Source organism: Haliaeetus albicilla, chromosome 17, assembly GCF_947461875.1.
Source record: "Haliaeetus albicilla chromosome 17, bHalAlb1.1, whole genome shotgun sequence".
In the NCBI taxonomy this organism is placed as follows: Eukaryota; Metazoa; Chordata; class Aves; order Accipitriformes; family Accipitridae; genus Haliaeetus; species Haliaeetus albicilla.
The window spans coordinates 29,380,371-29,399,762 of record NC_091499.1 but is presented as its reverse complement, the minus strand read 5'-3'; the positions used below and the strand labels follow the sequence as shown (position 1 = coordinate 29,399,762).

Below are 19,392 nucleotides of genomic sequence, written 5' to 3'. Positions count from 1 at the left end.
TTTCTACGGGTAATTGTAGATAGTGGAAAACAATGGTAGGTTCTTGTACACCTCCCTAAGATATTAAAAATACAATTTAAAAAAGAGTTAGCTTTTCAGATGTGATGATAAATGAACCTCTGTGTTCATGTGCACAAATGTAATCTCACAGCAGTTTAGCTTTTGACCCAGTATTTAGAAGACAGAAAACGTTAAGCTAGTGTGTATTAGATGCTAAAGGTTCTGATATGGCAACCATATCCTTCTAGATCGTACTTTATGATTAGAGTCTCGAAACACTGCTTATACTTTTCCAGCTGGCAGTCTGTTTGGGACGGAAAAACTTTTAACAGTCTTTTGGAAAAGTGCTACTTTTTAATTTCGGTGAAGTTTTGCTTAAACACCTGAAGTTAGAGGAAGAATTATAAAGCTCCTGAATGATCTCTGCAGCTGCATAAGCTAACTCAAAAATGCCACTGAATCACTCTATGAGGCGGTTAATGGTCTAATCGCTTTTCATACCCTCTTCAAAATTCCCCCTGAGACTTGTTCAAAGCTTCCTGCGCTGAGTCGAGCTCTCTAAGGAGCCGTGGATCAAACGGAGCCTGTTGCTCTTAAGTGTGCGAGTGCTGAAGAAGGCATCTTTGCAAAGTTCAGCCCAAAGTTCAGCCGTGGTCTGAGATCAAACTCCCCAGATTAAACATTGCTCAAGTGCAGGGCGCTTAGTTCAGTCTGCGGATGGCAACTGTCACTTGTGGCTGTCCCGTGTCTGGAAATAGGTGGGATTAATGTCATTATTCTGGAAGTACATCGACTCTTCTTAGCATCCAAACCAAGATTATACATATCCCACCGTCTGATGTGATTCCCAGTAAGTGTGCAAGAGGATAATACCTTTCTATGACTTTGTAAACAAATCTGTTGGGTTTTTTTCTTTAGTTTACGGACAATTACACAACGAGGAAAGAAAAAACTCATTCCTTTTTCTTGCTCATGTTCTTCTAGATTGTTTTAATTAAAAAGAATCAGCAAGTTTAAGGAAGCTGAACAGCTACACAAAAGGAGCATTTCAGGGTAGAAAATACAATGTACTGTAGTGGGATTTTGTTTGTCCCTGATATTTAAAAATCATAGGATTAAGTGACTACTACTTCTGGTGATTTTTAGGCTTTTACAATCACAATGAACCTCCCATAAGCAGTACTGTTTCCAAGATCAAAAAAAGAGTGAGAATGCAGCACATATTGCTTACCTATGTTTTACATATAACCAGTATCATCATTTTTAATGATGGTAACCTCTTTCAGTCAGTCAGAGCTTCACAACTCATAAAGGTGTAAACACGCAGACAGCATTTGGAAAGGACCCGATAGTTTAGAAAATGACAATTTGTTTAGTTCATGCAGTTTACGTTCCTGTAAAATTTGCTGCATCGTTATATTCTGATCATTGCAGCAGGAAGCAATAATCATGGCAAGAAAGAGCTAACAGCCGGGGGAAAAATCCTTTTCTTGTGACACGCAGTGATTTTAGAAACATCTTTACAAAACACAAAGCCGCTGAAACCTAAAATGCAGGTTCAGGCAGAGCACAAAGCAATGATTTAGGAGATTAATGCTTTTGAAGACGAGATCAATTCATGCAATTTGTAACAGAAAATGTTTGCAAGAGTCCACCGCAATCTTTGAAATGTATCTATCTGGGCTATGTATTTTGTACAGTTGGTACCTAGCCACAGCGAAATTTCTGCAGACATCTCTAATGGAGAATCAGGAGGCTGCCATCTGAAAATAAAGCAAGCACCACTAGCTGATACAGCAAATGCCAAGTGGCTATTTAGCAGTGCCAGCTCGTGCTAGATGCACACAGGAAAAATACCTTCCCCCCCTGCTTCTTCCATTTGTATCTAAATCTTCAGGAAACTAAATCACTTCCTAAAAGCAGGGATGGAGAAAGCAGTCTATTATTCCCTGACAGACCACAAAGTATTGTCCATATTGACAATCTGTTTTGTATAGGCAGGCTGCAGAAGCAGTAAATCCTATTAACCTGTTCAAAGTCAAATGAAGACATTTAGAAAACAGAACAGCTATTACACACAGTGGTGAAAGAAGACCATATCAAAGAAAGGTTAAATGGATGCACCAGCTATTAGATTATGCACAGTTACAACTGGAAAATCCCCTCAAACCTTTCTATCACCTGCTCTTGCCTTCGGGATAATAATTATATCCCCCCAGTCTAACTAGCTGACCATTCAAATGCTATCCTCTGTTCTGTCAATGCTAATTTTCGAGATAAAAAATCAATTTCATGCTAACAGGACGACTATGGAAAATGCTTATGTTATACTATGGTTTTACTAATGCACGCTTCCTCTACCCAAAACATATGGCATTTTGTGTGTGCAGACCACTCTGGAGATTTACTGTAATTATGTCATGATGTGCTTATTGTTATGGATTCGGCAGCCTTTCTGCATGTCTACCTGCTTTGTTCAAGAGCAGCTGCTAGCTTCAAGCTGTTGCCTGCTTCCAGCGGCAGAAGCTGAATGAAGGAGTGCTTTCTAGGGAAGACATGTTTTGAAGCAGACATACTGACAATAAACCAATTCACTAGGGAGGCATAACATTGACTGGATAAAAGTCGAGTAATCATTCTGTGATAATTTACTGAAACTGGGTGCAATTTGCTTTAAAATAAAAATTCCCACTGCTGCTGATGTTGGACTTGGAGGCCTTTAACTGATAAAAGTGTGGCATTTGCTTTTATGAAGTAGCTGATCTTTGGAGATACATTAAACCTCATTATTTCTTCTTATGCGTAAGTGACTATTAATACTTACTCACTGAATGAGAGGAATGGGAAGAATGGGATTGCCTGAAGCAAGGCTCAACAGTCCTTCTCTTCCACCTCCTCTCCCTGCTCACCCCATACACTGAATTCAGTTACTAAGGAAAGCCTTGGTAATCTCTTGGTAGAATGGAGTGCTTCAGATGAGACTGCCTGCCGTGGCCTTGATTTCTGTGCCTGGTTTTCGTTGTGAATCAGCCGTGTGTGGTCAGTCCCCGCTCCTTCCAGCTTTGGTGGGAGCGAGGAGGACCGGAGGATCCAGCCTCTTGCTAGTAGGCACTTCCCACCAGAGCAGACACACAAAACAGGGCAGGTTACCTAAATCGGAGACAGGGAATTGTGTCTCTGTCCTGGATTTATTATCTCTAATCTGTAGGAGACGAGTATGTAGAAGGGGAAATGGTTAACTAATTGGGAAGAACAACAGGTGCAAAAAAGGTTGGAGATTCCTCTGCCGTCCTCTCGTTACACCCTCCTTGCTGGAAATGGCAGCTATTAATATTTTATTGACTTGAACCTCTGGGGTAGATTCCAGATGTCACTACTTGATCATTGTCTGCATATAAGGAAAAATAAATTCTGTCGTGTCAATGTTGAATTCCCATCTATGGCAACAATCGTTACCAGCAGACAAATGCTCCTGTGGTTTTGCAGATGGTTTTTTTCCTCAGGTTGTGACTATGCACACATGACAGATCTGTTCGCAGAAAACCCTGACTTCCAAAAATAAAACAACGCAGAAGAAAAGTCCCAACGTTTCATTATTAATTTGTATACCTTAAGAAATAGTTATTTCCTTTACCGTGTTCAGAAAAGAATGGAGGTTAAACTGCCAGAGCTCAAGACTAGAGTTAAAAGAATGCTGCCTGCTGTGAAAAAAATCTGTGCTATTGGTTTGGAAAACATTAATCACTTTATGCCAATCAGTTTCAAGCAGTCGGATACTGAAAATCTAATATCTCAGTAGTGCTGCAGTTTAGGTGAATGGTGCTGCTAAGGAGCACACCTTGAAATTCCCCCAAACACATCACTGGTGCACGAATGTACTTTTTATCTGTCCAACCAGTGCTGAAGATAACATCTATTAAAGTAGTGGTGAGAATCGGCTGATGTCTACTGAGAATATGTGCAAAGAACAGATTACCTCTGATTTCAAGGGAGAGTCATTTTCTTCAGGTGGATGGAACAATGATGTTTTTCGCTAATGAATATTACCTGTCATTTAAAATCTAGGCTTCAGGTGGAAGCTTCAGCAAATTTACGACAAAAGGTTATCATCTCAGACTCCACTCTCCTTAGAGTTGCAGCACTGCAGAAGTCAGAGAGCTAAGAATCCTTAGGACATATCTACAGAGGATCTTTCTGTATTGCACACATTGTTTTGCATGCTCCACAAGCACTAAAAAATTAGGATTTTTTCATAAAAATAATGAATTTTCCTCCCACATTACTAGGTTACAGTTCATGTTCCTCTCCTGGATTCCAAGCTGTGGGGCCACAGCATGACTCAAACACTAGCTGGAGATCTGGTTAGTGTTGGTATTACTACATCTCTAGGGAACACAGACTCTAAGTGTATAATTACCATGGCATTGTGGATGTACAGAAGTCTATATGGACATCATAGCAACTGAAATAAAGTGGAGACTGTCTTCTGGCCTAGAGGCCAAATGATATGGCATAGCTCGTGTTCACACAAACAAGCTCTTTTTATCCCCCCAGAACAAGATGAGCAGATCCAAACCAGCTATCACAGATGCTCCCTGGTTTGTGCTAGCCCCGCACCCGTGCCCCGACAAAGTCTGGGACAGCGATAGCTGCTCTGGGCCAAATGCATGACAGGGACTGTAGCAAAAGTTAAACATTAGAGTTAATCATGTTGTAGTTTTTAGGATGTGTTCTGTCCATATATAAATGTACCATGAAAGGCCAGAGCCCAAGCAGCCAGCCGAGAAATCTAGCAGGACACCGGCTACTATGTTAATTATCACTTGCCTACACTTTCAATGAAGTTCATTGGCGCTGTTATGTTAAGACAAAACGGTTCAGGGCTGATGCATTTTCCAAAAGAATTGTGTTTCTTCAGAAAATTCCCAGACAGCTGTACTTCTGAGATTGCATGAGAAAATTCAGTCATCAAAAATAATATGAGCAGTTTTCTGACCCCGTTTTCTTGGCCTGCCTTGGACACTTATTCCAAAGGTCCTAGGGTACACGGTTGCCACAGAAAGCTAGGTACTTTTTATCTGGAAGGTAAAAGCCTTGTTATTGCTGTCTGTGCTAGAAAAATGGGGAAAAAAGTTACAGAATTCATCATGCAATATTATTGTGTTTAATTTACACACTCTAAAGTTAAGGGGCATCTAAATGTTTCCTAGATTTCCATGTGTCCTAGGCATAGTTAGTATTTTTAGTAGGGTAATTAGCTCTACCAAAAGCACTCAACTTGTATTAAAAAAATTTAGGAATCTATCACTGAGCAGTACCTTCAATACAGGTTTAGTTGCAGTTGCTGACATTGTTTGTCTTTGGTGAATTTAACAGTCTGGATTTTCTGAACCATGGTATTGTGACCAGAATCGTCATGACTAGAGCTGCAAAACAGGAAATGCTACGTTTTCATAGATAACGCTATACTTTTATGCACTCAGTTCATCTTTTGCACAGGAAGCTGTGCTAACAGCACACAAAAATGAAACATGAAGTATACTACACGAAGTATACTACACAAGTTTAGACACAAATTTGAAAGCCTTACCTGAAAACCAGCCATAGTACTGGCCTTTTCTGCATTTTTGGGGAAAATACATTATTCTCCATAACCAAGAGAGGAAGTTGTCTGTGTGTTTTATCACTCTCTCTCTTATATTCAGGAAAAGATTACCTTAAGTCATGAACTGAGGCCTCTTGCTTGCAGAACTGGAGGTTCTTTATGGGGTGTGGAGCAAAATGGCAAAATAATAGCTGTCACGTTTGTATATGGCAGAACAAGGCAATACTGTAATATCAGCAAGAATATCAAACATGGTGATACTGAGGTATATTTGTACTGTGGATGTTTTGGTTTTTTTTATATTTCTAAGGAGCAGCATTCATGTGTTTATTGTACCTTCAGAAATCAGCTCAGGAATGGGGTTGGGGACCCAGCACTTGACTGTGAGTTTTCAGTATGAAGAGGGATTCCTTTTCATTTAATTACATGTTGTAATGGAATACTTATGATTAGAGAACCTTGTGCTATTTATTGTTATTGCTATTCTTCTTAATGCTATTCTTACATCTAAAGCATATATAATTTGGTTTCTCTACCATGCAAATTCACTTGTAGAGAAATAAAATCAAATGGACTAGGCTCTTTGTCCAGAATCTCTTCAAAACATAAAAAACCTGTAAAGGCTCACCAAAACTAGGTAAAAAGACCCCACTCCAAGGCATCAGACCTGCTGGAAAGTGTCCACATGCAGCTCTATGATTCTATGATTATGCTATGGCAGTGTCATAGAAACGCTAACAGGACTGTGTTAGTACCAGAACTGAGAAATAATTTAAATCCCAGCTGTGGGAAGAAGCAAGTCAGCCAGCCAGCATCCTCAGTCAGCACGGCACCAGCAGCATCACATAGCCCCAGGACAGCCATGAGGCACTGAACCTGGGGAACCATAATCTCATTGCTGTATCGTATAACTATCTACCCTACAGGGTCAGCCAGAATCAGAGTCCCCTGTGTGAAGGAATACATATGAGATGGTCAAAACAAGTTCTCAGGAAACTTCCCTCAGGCCTCAAAGTAATGAGTCTAATGTTCAGCTCTTGGTTATCACAATTCCGATCCCTCCCCCTCACCCCCAAATCACAGTCACTATTTACCTTTGCTGGTGCAAGAGGACCTGTGAGAGGCAGAACTGCTTCTCCCAGTCTCAGCTCATGCTGGTGCTGTTGCCTTTTGTTCCACCAGGGAAATTAACCTCTCAGAGACAATCCTGTGTGCATTGGTCAGGTAACTCTATTTAAAGCTGACCTCTCTCCACTGAGTCGGAGCAAACTTGTTTTCAGACAATTATCATATAACTTAGCTTTATATGACCCCAGTTCATTAAGAAGGGAAGCTTTTAGGGAAATGAATGAGTACAATTCTACTGACAAAGCTCCCTGCTCATTAAAAAACCATTTATGCTTTGATGTGTACAATTCAGTTTTGCGCAAGGAGTAGTGAAGAAATACAGGTAAAATTTGATAGAAGCAACAACAGGTAACACGTGTAGGCATAAAGAAATCTCTTCTTATAGCAATCCTTCAAAACACTAATGACATATGCTCTAACATTATTGTCAAACAGAGAAACAGCAATATACTGTGCTCTGAGGCAATGTCAAAGATGCCCGAACCTGATGTTGCTCCTCTGCTAACACGGCACGACAGTGTTATTGAATTAGCGCTTTACAATGATTCATATCCTCTTCCCATCGTGCTGATTTTTCCCAGTCCTGCAGTGAAAAAGTCTTTCTAAAGTACCAATCTATATCATTAAGAATAAATTTTCTTTCAGTCATTGTGTTGCCCTAGAAAGGAACTCCACCTTAACTAAACAATGTTATTTTCCCCCATTATATTCAAAGAGTCAAAACTTGATTACACGGGCTCTTGTCTCCTTTCTCATGTATAAATATTCTCACCACTCTACACGCACAGGAGGAGGCAGCCAACGTGCAAGGTATGTGCATGAGTGTCTGTGTGTGGAAGAGGTGGAAGCTGCTGTCAAAAGGGAGGTGGGGAAGCCAAACTAGCGAGGGCAAATCTGGGCGAGGGCTTTTATGTGCAAGATGTGCTTCCCGCACAACTGCAGACCTTTGAGTTGGCTAGAAAGGAAAATGGCACCAGGCTTGTGACTGCAAATAGACATACTGTGTGCCACTTTTGGTCAGCACAAAGGAACTGAGGACTGGAAAATTAAGACTCTAGTGTTTACTGGTGCATTTGAGGGTCAGATGTTTTGCAAGAGCTTTGGCTTTCTGCATTAGCAGCAAGTAGATCTGATCTTTATCTTCTTTTGTTGGGTTTTGGTTTTTTTTGGTTTTGTTTTTTTTTTTCCCCCAGCATATCACGTTGTGTGTATTTTGAGCACAGGAATGGGATATGCTGGATTATTAGCAGAACCCAAAGCCTACATCAACTGATGACACTTCCTAAAAGATGAGTATTATCCATCTCAACTCAGTGAAGACCTTTAATACAGTAGAAGTTCTTAGATTGTTCCTTGCCCTAAGTCTTTGCAGCTCTGACAAAAGGACCTGCCTGTTTACTTTTAGCATTTCAGCCTGGACAAGCCAGGGCTGACTTAGGTTTTGTTTGATTCCACTCATGCATATTTTGGGACCCAGAGAAACACCCTTTTGCTGATTGCCTCATTCCTAACAACACCATTAGTTAGGCAGCTTTTCTTTTTCATGCATTCCTAGGACTCCCTCCCTCATCTCCCCCGCCTTCGCTCTTTTGCCCCTCCTCCTATCATGCAGTCTGTCCTGCTGGTACACCCACTCACGCACTTTACACCCACTGCTCGCTTCTTTTAGTCCTGCTCTCTCATTTGCTGGTGTCTCTGGAGGAATTGCTAGTCTTTTTCTCTGCTCAGGTCTTATCAATGTTTTCCCAAATAATAATAATAATAATTAAAAAAAAAATAAAAGGAAAAAGAAAAAAGAGATAGAAGGTACTTTTCCCTCGCGGAAGGCTCGTTTCCCTTTCCTGCTCTAAATGAAGGAGTTTTACAAGCTCTCTATTCCTTTAACCCCTGCTGTCCTGCTGATGTCCACTTGATCTCTCACTCAGTGAGTCTCAGCTTCAGAGGACCATCCTGCCTCTGTGTGTCCCACGTCCTCTCCTTGCTCCTCACCAACGCCTCAGTCTAGACTGAGCCCACCTGGAAGGCTACTGCAGAGATGATTTTCTGCACCTTCCTTTGTCCCTCTATTTCTTCTCCTTAGTTTCTGCCAGTGAAATTCAACTACTCCATTCGCTTGCAAGTCTCTGTGCCTCTTCCCTCCTGGCTTGTCCCTTCCCGTCAGTACAAGAGTGCACCACTGACGAGCTACCAGCTTGTTGTCAGCCACTTAATAAATTTCACACTTTCACATGCTTTCATCTTTTGCTGCCTTCTAGAAGAATTTTCAACTAGGTAATGCAAAGTTTGCTCATTATTCTGGTTCATAGCCCTTTTTAGGGCTTTTCTATCATGCCTACAAAAAAGCTGACAATGGTCAAACAAGATGTGCACTGAAACTGCAAACTAGAATTCCCTCTCTGCTTTCCTGTCTTTCCCCTCTTTTCTGTCCATATGGGTTGGCTGGCTCGTTTTGCACTTTGAAGGTTAGTTCTTTTGGATAGGAACTGCTGCTTTGCTTTGCAATCATACTGTCCTCAGCACTGTTGTGGGCTAAAGCACAAATAGACAGTCCAGTCAAGAAACTCCTATGAGAGTAGACTGTTACTCACTACTCCCATCTCTCCGCAAGGGCATGAGAATATTTAATGTCACCTGTGCAATGCTAACATTAAGGATTTTAAGAGTACCCTATTCTAATTATTATTAATCCTTGAGAGAAGCAGGGAACTTTAATGCTATTCTACTGTTCTAAGTGCTTAAATACATACACAGACCACCTTGCTGCAATATTTGATTACCTTGCACTGTTTAATGGAATTATCCTGGCAATATCTTTCTGAAATATTTAAGAACCATTGTTTGTACAGTACAGACAATAATTGGCATGGATTAAGCACCCTGCCAAAGGTCATACTGTAAGTCTGCACCAGAACAGGGATTTTGAAGCTGGCGTCCTAACTGCATCACTGTATTATTGCATCTTAATAACACAGTTATGCTTCATGATGTTTTAAATCAATCTGACAGCATCAGAGCTTGAAAGGTATTATGCATGACACAGACTTTGCAGAATCCCAAATAGTATACATTTACCGTAACAAGTATGGATGGATAATTACATATTACAAATTTTAAAACATGAAATAATAATTTTAATGATTGCATGAAACACATACTCAAATATAAATACAGGAAGGAACAAATAGGAATTAAGACTAATGTACAGCACATAAAAATCGGTGGACAGGATCACTATGAACATGGTCAATACTTTTGTGTAACAGTTTACTTATGGTTTTATTTATTTGGTATGTAAGTTACCATCAATAATGTAGATACAGTACATAAGAAATGCTTTTTCCCCACTCGTTTTACTGGAATAATATTACACAGTTCATCTTTTCCAGGGCTATATAACTAAAACCCAAATTGGCTAAGGTGATGCCTTTACATTAGTCTTATTCCCATAACTCGGGCACTTAGTTCCACTAAAATCAATAGACTTGTGAGCGTGTAAGTGAGGAGTAAAAGACAAGCATAATAAATACTTTTAATCCTGCGTTGGCAAATAGATATGTAATTCTGTCACACTTATCTCCAAGGCTGATCTTTTATTTGCATATTTTCAGAGTTTTAATCTACAAATGGATTTTAATTTGTCGACTTTTGCAAGAACAGCCTTGTGGGAGTGGGGGCAGGTCATGCATAATCAAAGAGTAAAACACAGGCAGAAGGAAGATGTAGAGAATCGGAGCTCCATCTCTGTATGAAATGCAATTACCATTATTATAATTTCCTTGTACCACACAAAGGCCTTACTGTACTGGATGCCATCCACATTTAGAGGCTTTTTAAGAGATCTGAGAGATCCCTATCTATGCAAATGGTACAGTGTTTTATAAACTGAACATGAAAAATTTAGGCATGCCTTCCCCTCTGCACCACTTGGGAAGAGGCACAGGGAGATGAAATAACTTTCCCAAGGACATTGTGGCAGACCTGGAAGCAGAACCCACTGACCTGAACCACAGCTTAGGGCCTGAACTGAAAAGATTTCCACCTTCTCTCATAAGACAAGAGTTCCATAAAAAGTGCCAATAAGAAAATTGTACATAGGAACCATAGCTAGAATTAGACATCGATGGGTGTGGGTGCTTGTGAAACTGCGAGCTTGCGGCCCTTTTTTAGCAGCGTGACTAAAAACCTGGGATGCATATATTATTTATACGCAGAGCCAACGACCACCTTAAGCACTGACATGCCATGCCAAGGTTAGCAGGGGTGAAAACCCTGCACTGTGTCCCTCCCTGGCACTGCCCTCCCCATGGTGAAGTAGTAGCTATACCTCCTATCGTTTAGGGGTAGGTGGGAACTTTCATTCAGCCTCCACTCTGTAAATATTGTACAGAATGTAACTCAAATTGCATAAACCAGTAGCAAATCAAATCTCCATTAGTACAACTGACCTCATTCTTTACCTGGAACAATTGTCTCCAGAGATCAGTAATTTAAGTATATCTATCCTTGATAACCCAGGAGTCCTGAAAATGAAATAGCTTCTCTGATGTAAGCAGCAAGAATCAATAACCATTAAGCACAATGTAATGTGTGAAGCATATGGTTATCCAAGTCATGCCATCACCAGACCAGTTCATTTTGGTAATATGTAGGCACCAAGGACAGGCAGAATTGTGGTCCTTACAGGGCAGACTGGATGGTCCAGGTGCTCAGGATGTCATAGCTCTGTAAATGGGACTTCCCTGGGAGAGAAGAGTCGAGTGGAGAATTTGGCCCAGTATGTGAGCACAGGCTGCATTGAGGGTTAGCTTTGGGCAACAAAACAAATGAATTAGCTGTGGCCAAAACTATGCTTTTTTTTCTCCATGTATCGGCAGAGCATTAAATAAATTACTGTTGCTGTCAAAGTGCAGCGAAGCTAAGATCTCACCTTTACAGATTCAGTTATGATATTCACCAAGAATTGGGGAGGGCAGGAAAGGAGGGGGTTGTTCCACAGAATACCTTCCCCACATGTTTTCCCAGACCCCAGGGTTTCACACAAAGCAGAACAAATCACACCCTTAGCAGTTCTGTTCAGTTCCATACAGCTGCGTGCTGCAGGTGGTGCCCTAAAAATATGTTTGTTTATTTTGCAGCACTGCAGGCTGCAAAGCTGCACTTAAGAATGAAATAGATTCCCCTCCCTCACATTCTTCCTTCTTCACTCTGAACCCCTCTCTCTTTTTAACATGGTGGAAGAAGAGGGTAAGATGTAAAGAAAGTGATACAAATGTGGCTCAGTCTCAAAAGAACTAAATGGGAGATATTGGTATGGAGCACAGAGTAAAAACTGACAAGAGTGGTGTGTAGCACTGAGATTTTCGTGGTGTACCACTTCAGAGAGCCAACTACCACAACAATTGAGTGAAAAATCAGTGGAATTTTTTCAAAATAGATTTCCATAAACATGAAAAAAAATCAGACAGTGGCCGACCAAGAAGTAACGCGCTGACATGGGAATGGCTACCAGACAGACATAAATGTGCATTATATGGTCATTTTTTACATCTGTGATACCAGGATTGATTTACTGACAGGCTCTACAGAGGCTGTAGTCTTCCACCAGCACCACCCAATGTATTAAGCGCTCTGTATCATGGGACAAAGGAGAGGGTGTGGCTGCTTTGCAGCCCCTATTATCACTGTGGGTTATTCCAGTCCTGCTTTGCATACATAAATGCTAAATACCCAAACGGGGATAATTCTTGTTTTATCAGAGCATTTTCTCGCACACATTAGTTCTCAAATAATTCTTCCCCATTTTGAAGAATTTCTAAACCATGAGCATTCAGCTGGTCAAAGTATAGAGACAACCAAACTGAATTTTCTGTTACTTCTTTAGTGTAAGCTAAACTAGCAATTTTGTCTAGTTGTTTGTTTGTCCTGAGCAAAATCCACTCCCCAGGAGAAGCTGGCAAATTATCTGTGCATCATCACATCTGTCTCTCTTTAGTCTCTAAGGCCAGTATTACACAATGACCACCACCACTCTGCACACTGGGGACTCGCCCGACCATTGGGATCATTTCACCTTCCAGTTGCTTTAAATACTACTTTGTTTAACCAGTAGGAGAAAAGCACATTCTCCAAAATGTCACTCTTAAAATACTAAAATCTGTGTTGACTTGCACAAAATTAGCCACAGCATTTGTATGGTTCACAATCTGTTGGTGTTTGCTCCTAGGACACGTTCCTCCGGAGAGAGAAGGTCTCTTGGAGACTGTAAGTATTCTGCACCTCCTCAGCAGAGTATCTGTCTGCAGTCCTTGAAATATACCACAGCCCACCTTGAGACTTTCTTTTTAGAAAGTATAAACCATGGGGGTTTTATAGCTTTTATCTTCGCTGTCATATTCTTTCCACTAAGTAATCTACAGCAAATATCACATCTATGTGAAGCCTAACCTTCTGTAGCTGGATTCCTTGTGAGCTTACTGGCAAGCTGTACAAAATACACTCAGTATAATGTTTTCAAAGGCTGATATAAGTGGTCCTCAGTGAAGATGAATATCTTTGTAACTTTTTATCAGTAGACAACAGAAAACATCCTTCAAAACATGCTGCAGCGCCACCAGTCCATGAAAAGCCAAGATCAACATTAGTTTGATCATCGTCATGAACACAGAAAAATACAAATAGAAAGCAAGTAACCAATTTGTAGGTTGCAATTTATAGTTTTGCAGTTAAAGTGCAAGATCCACTTAAGTGCGCATAAAAGAAAATGGAAAGAAAAGATTAATTTCTTTCTACAGACTGGGTTTGTTGAAAGCTAGTTTGCTGAAAACCAAGCAATATCTGCTCTTCTAACTTTGTAATTCCTCTGTTTCTCACCACATTTAATATGACAGTGAATTTATGCTAGCATTTTTATTAAAAGAAGAACCCCATGCCCACAATTGGAAACATGAAAAAGAGGTAAACAGTAAACTTGCAAGCGCCAAGTTTAGAAAATTGACCCATACTTATACTGTGTAGCTCTTTACCTAGGATAATCACATTTAGAGTAACATGAATGGAAATATAAAACCAGCTGTAGCTGGATACAGCTAGTGGATTACCAATGGTTTGTTATTCTGAACCATTCCTACAGCTTGCAGAGAATAACCTTATCTAGAAACACAGCTCTCTTTAGGCACATACACACAAAAAACTTCTTGCATCAGGAACAGAATTGAATTATATATTCCTTGAGTTTCTTGTTCATTATTCATTACATTAAAAAAAAATAAGGCAGAAAAATAAGCCTGGATATCTCCTTTGGAGGGCTTGTGGGTAGGAAGGCTCTAGAGCGGGATCTGGACAGGCTGGATCGATGGTCTGAGGCCAGTTGCATGAGGTTCTACAAGGCCAAGTGCCAGATCCTGCACTTGGGTCACAGCAACCCCATGCAGCACTACAGGCTTGGGGAAGAGTGGTGGAAAGCTGCCCGGTGGAAAAGGAGCTGTGAATGTTGGTCGACAGGCGGCTGAATATGAGCCAGCAGTGTGCCCAGGTGGCCAAGAAGGCCAACGGCATCCTGGCTTGTATCAGAAATAGTGTGGCCAGCAGGATCAGGGAAGCTATCGTCACCCTGTACTTGCCACTGGTGAGGCCACACCTCGAGTCCTGTGTTCAGTTTTGGGCCCATCGCTACAGGGAAGACATGGAGGTGCTGGAGTGTGTCCAGAGAAGGGCAACCGAGCTGGTGAGGGGCCTGGAGCACAAGTCTGATGAGGAGCGGCTGAGGGAGCTGGGGCTGTTTAGTCTGGAGAAGAGGAGCCTGAGGGGGGACCTGATCACTCTCTACAACTACCTGAAGGGGGATTGTAGTGAGGTGGGTGCTGGTCTCTTCTGTCAGGTGGCCGGAGATAGGATGAGAGGAAATGGCCTCAAGTTGCGGCAAGGGAGGTTTAGGTTGGATATTAGGAAAAATTTCTTTACTGAAAGGGTTGTCAGACATTGGAATAGGCTGCCCAGGGAGGTGGTTGAGTCACCACCCCTGGAGGTATTTAAAAGACGTGTAGATGTGGTGCTCAGGGACATGGTTTAGTGGTGGATTTGGCAGTGCTAGGTTAACGGTTGGACTTGATGATCTTAAAGGTCTTTTCCAACCTAAACAATTCTATGATTGTATGATTCTATGAGGTAAGCTGGAGCAATAACAATTGTTTGTAAATAAAATTGTAAAGCTATTTTAATATCACTTACTTATTCACACTGATTTTGTTGCACTTTTCTCTTTGTCTCTTTTGCACCAGCTGTAGCTTGTCAAAATTACAGGTGTGAACTACCTGGAGAAAAGGTTGCTTTTGTCTTCCAGACCTATCTAGTGCCTGCCTTGCTACCCACTTGGTCAGGGTCCCTTTGCTCTGCTACAATACGGCAAGCTGAGGAGCACAGAGGAGACATGGGATGGCTCCACTGAAGGGAGATAGCTGGGCTTTCAGGTGAATCACCCACCAGCCTTTTACACACAGAGCCCCCCCCGAGATGTGTTGACGTAGAGATATATTGTCCTAAACTCAGCTGGTACTTGGCCATTTACAGCTAGGGTGGGGGATAGACAGATGGAAAAGCTGCTCATTTTTTGGGTAGCTGAGGGCCACATTATATACTATGGACTGTCCAACCACCTTACATTAACTTCTGCATCTGGCTAACCAAATTGCCTCCCTCTTTTGTCAATATGGTCCCTTTTTAGACAAAACATTGGAATCTCTTCAACAAAAAATTTATATAGAGGGAGTCATGTACCCAGGCACTGGTCCAAATTTATAGGTGTAGTAACAGTCTTATCTGCAGTCATATATATCTCCAACTGGGCATAAACATGTACATATCACTAGAGCAAATACAAAAATGCAGATTGTCATTCGATGTAATTAATTCAGTGCTTATGTCAATTTTCAAGTAGGTCAGAGACAACACAAGACAAAATGATTAGTACAGGTAAATATGGTTGAAAAACCTATCAATTTTCTCCCAAACAAGCTGTTTTCATTCTTTCTAAATTTTCTGCAGTATAGCAGTGGATTCTTATCCTCCTAAAAAGATTTCCTTTAAGATTTCTGGCTTTGATTTCATACAAGTACAACATTTTGTTCTTTTGGGAAGAACCTTTCCCATCGTCCTCCAGGACATATTGATTAATATGGTTAAAGACAAATCGATCAGTTTTAAGTCCTGTGAACGATCAGTGAATCTATTTTTACTGTTGAAAAGTTCTCCTTCATTTTGGTTTTTCTTTTATATTCCATTTGACTTTCACAGCAATAGCTGTAAGTTCTGATTATGTCACAACTTATATCCTATAGTGTAATTTGAATGTAACCTGCGCTATAAATGGTTTGTGGCATGGTGAATGGTCAAAATGGAGGTCTGGAAAACAGAGTGTGTCATGTCAGCAGTTCTCACAGCAATAAACATGTATGTTGGAGTTTTTTGCGTACAGGTGTCTTGAACTAGCTGCAAGACAACAGAGTTTCATACCAAAACAAACACTTAGGGCCAGGGTTTGTGAGTAAGTGCCACAATACTCTGCTATTCTGGTAATGACGTTCTGCAAGAAGAAATCTAGAAAAAGGTGGTGGAAATGGAGCTGTCTGTAAACACTTACTGCAAGGAAGATCTGAAGAGAACTGTGAGCCACTTCTATGTACTGATATTCAAGAAAACACCCCGAGACAGTGATGTAACGATGATCCTCTGGTGCCCAGTCTGGGGCTGGGGTTACTGAGGTCACGGTGCAGCCCGGCCCATTCTCCATCCACCAAGAGCGATGCATTGAGATATTAAAGGTCAGAATGAGATCTGTTTCCTGCAAAAGGACAAGTGAAGAATTAATGCGCGGGGATGGTACTCTGGTATCAAATGCCTCAGCAAGAGGTTTCACAGCATGCATAAAGCAGCAAAGAGCAGCAATAAAACTGCACTGTCACATGAAAGTTAGTGGAGCTTGCCTGCAGCAAGAACAAGTAGCTCTACCTTGGCAGGCAGAAGTGCTTCAGAGCAGAAGAATAATCCTGCAAGCCAGGATCTGTTCCTAGACATTATGGTAACCTAGACTATAGCAGTCATTTCTGCTACATTGCCCATTTTCCTGCAGAAACCGTAAGGACTCATGGACACGTGCTTTTACCCAGCAACCCTCCTCTGCTCAGTTCCTAGAAATACGGCCCCTATTTTGGTGCTCTGAGGTACCAACTCTACAAGAGTCCTCAGGAACCAAGGCTTCATAGACGTTAATCTGTGTGAGTCATCTGCAAGGAGTTTTGGCGCGTGGACCCTGTGAAGCGACCTGTGGTAGCTCTACTGAAGTATTGGAGAAGACATTAAAAAAAAAAGGTTCTGTATGTTTGCTGACAAGCACAACCTCTCCGTAATGCCTCGCTCAGATTTCTGTCTTCCTAGGAGTCTGGAAGGAAACAGCTAGTGAGTGTTGCCTTGCCTAAAGACTGCTTAGTTTGTTAAAAAGGAGGGGCAGAGACCTGCAACCTTTAACTCCCATGCAGCTAGTGCAATGGAGTAAGCAGTCAGCCATGCTTTCCATTAAGACTGAATTTATAAATAGTTCATAAAGGATTAATAAATGATTAATATACATCATAAACAATACTACGGATATGACTTTCATAAATTATACTTGGTTGCACATTACTTGAGGGTGTTATACATAGTTATAACAAAACTATGGACTTTGTGGATTCTGTAATAGCCTACAGTGTTTACCAACCCTTTATAAATAATTTATAAGTGTAACCTCATTGTAAAGCGTGACTATCTAGTCTGTGCGCACATGTGCTCAGTCATGCAAAAAAAATTGCTTTTAAGTAATGTCTTTGCTAAACCAAACTCTCTCCACACCTAACCTACATTTTTTTCAGCCTGTTGATGACATTAATAAATAAGATTCTCATGAAGATTTTAAAATGTAACTATTTAATTAGGTTTACTGTGCCAAAAAGAATAGAATGCCATTCTGTAGCAGATATGTCGTGTCCACATTTCCCTCCCTTCATATATAGTCATTTTTTCAGTCCCACTTATTTTCCCTTTTTGCACTAACTCATGCAAAGGCATCTACACTCAGAGGGGTTTTGGATAATGTCATGACTGACATGTCAATTGATCCATGATTACTCTTCATACTGTAGTGTAGCTGAATGGTTTTTCTTTAAGTTGCAGTTGTCTAAAAGTGCAGAAATTTTGTACATTTAAAAAAAATCAATCACTACCCTGCATAGCTGTCAGATGGCAGGAAGGACCATAAATATTTTTGCGATGAATAATTACCCTACATTCTCACAACAGCCCAATCCAGCGAATAATAAGCTGTATGAGAAAATGTATGATGATGCTTCACATGAATTTAGTCATGGAACTAACTTCAAGCATCTGAAGGTGATCAAACCATCAGTCAACATAAACTATGCAAATTTCCCCCCAATAGATATATTTACCTATGGCTATAAGTCTTCACCCCCCAAGAAATCTCTCCTTTCTCTGGACCCCTCCCTACCAAAGCTGCAAACACTGGGAAGTGTCTGCCAGATGTTCCTGGAGATGGGTATTTTTACCTTACATCCAAGCCAGAAGACTATGTTTCTTTTTGGAGTCAGGGCTGTTATGGCCCTTCAGTAGCACACTGGCTTTCTCACCTGGTGTAAGAAGCTGAAGAATGGATACCTTTGGAGCAACTTTGCTTAAAGTAATAGTTTTATTCCTGAGTGACTAAAATTGGAATCCATCATCTTATTGTCAGAAGACCTTTAAGCCATTCTAGTTACCATGGAAAATTCTTAACCTCTAGTCTCTTACCAGAGACGCAGCAGGAATGAATAGGACTCATTGTCTGGCTCTTTTTTTTATCATTTGCAATACCTTCAGAAGAATCGTGATGGACTAAAAATATTTTACAAAGTACAGACAATGGATGAAAAATGTATTCCTTGAAAAAGAAAGGGATAAACTGGTTTGCAGGAACTGAGTATTTGTTATGCATCTGCCAAATGAAGTTAAAATGGATCAGGAGGAGCTAAACTTAAAAATCAAAACTGGGCTCTGTGGTTAGAACATCATTGCTCCAGAGACAGTTATGTTTGCTTACAAAGGGTGCAGTAATACAAAACTTTACAGGTTAAAAGCACAAGTATCTAAGTTACACAGGAAATATAATCACACATTAAAATATTTATAATTACATATGTAAATAAAACTTCACAAAGTCCAGCTTTCTTCCATCCCTGAATTTATCCCCAGATGATTTTCTGAAATAATTTGTTATATTTAGAAAATCCCCTTGCCCTCAAATCATCTTTTGGCAGTTAGGTTGAATGCTGTGATTAGGACTAAATCTTGTTTTGTTCAGGAATAGTCTTTTAGTGCTTAACAGTAAAAAACTACTACAGATTTTTATCAGATCTATATTCTATTTCCATCTCTAAGTAATCAGTAAAATGCTGTGTTGTTTCCTCTGCTCATAAAATAGACCCAATACCTGTCACAGAAATGTTATATTCCTTAATTCTTTATAATATTAAAACCAGATAAACCCTACTGAAAGCCCCAAATTCAGGTCTTAAAGAACTTCGAATAATGTGGTTGGGAAGGCTTTCAAGGAGTGTAGCTATTACTTATTGAAC

The 19,392-nt window shown here is 40.6% G+C and overlaps 1 protein-coding gene across 1 annotated transcript in view; it reads right to left on the bottom strand.

Moving 5' to 3' along the window:
* The window catches only part of NKAIN2 (sodium/potassium transporting ATPase interacting 2), a 558,604-nt gene that overhangs the window by 65,769 nt on the left and 473,443 nt on the right, over positions 1 to 19,392 (bottom strand). The window contains exon 4 of the mRNA XM_069805165.1: positions 16,368 to 16,568. Coding sequence (XP_069661266.1) covers positions 16,368 to 16,568 — 201 coding nt within the window. The remainder of the gene's footprint in view (positions 1 to 16,367; positions 16,569 to 19,392) is intronic.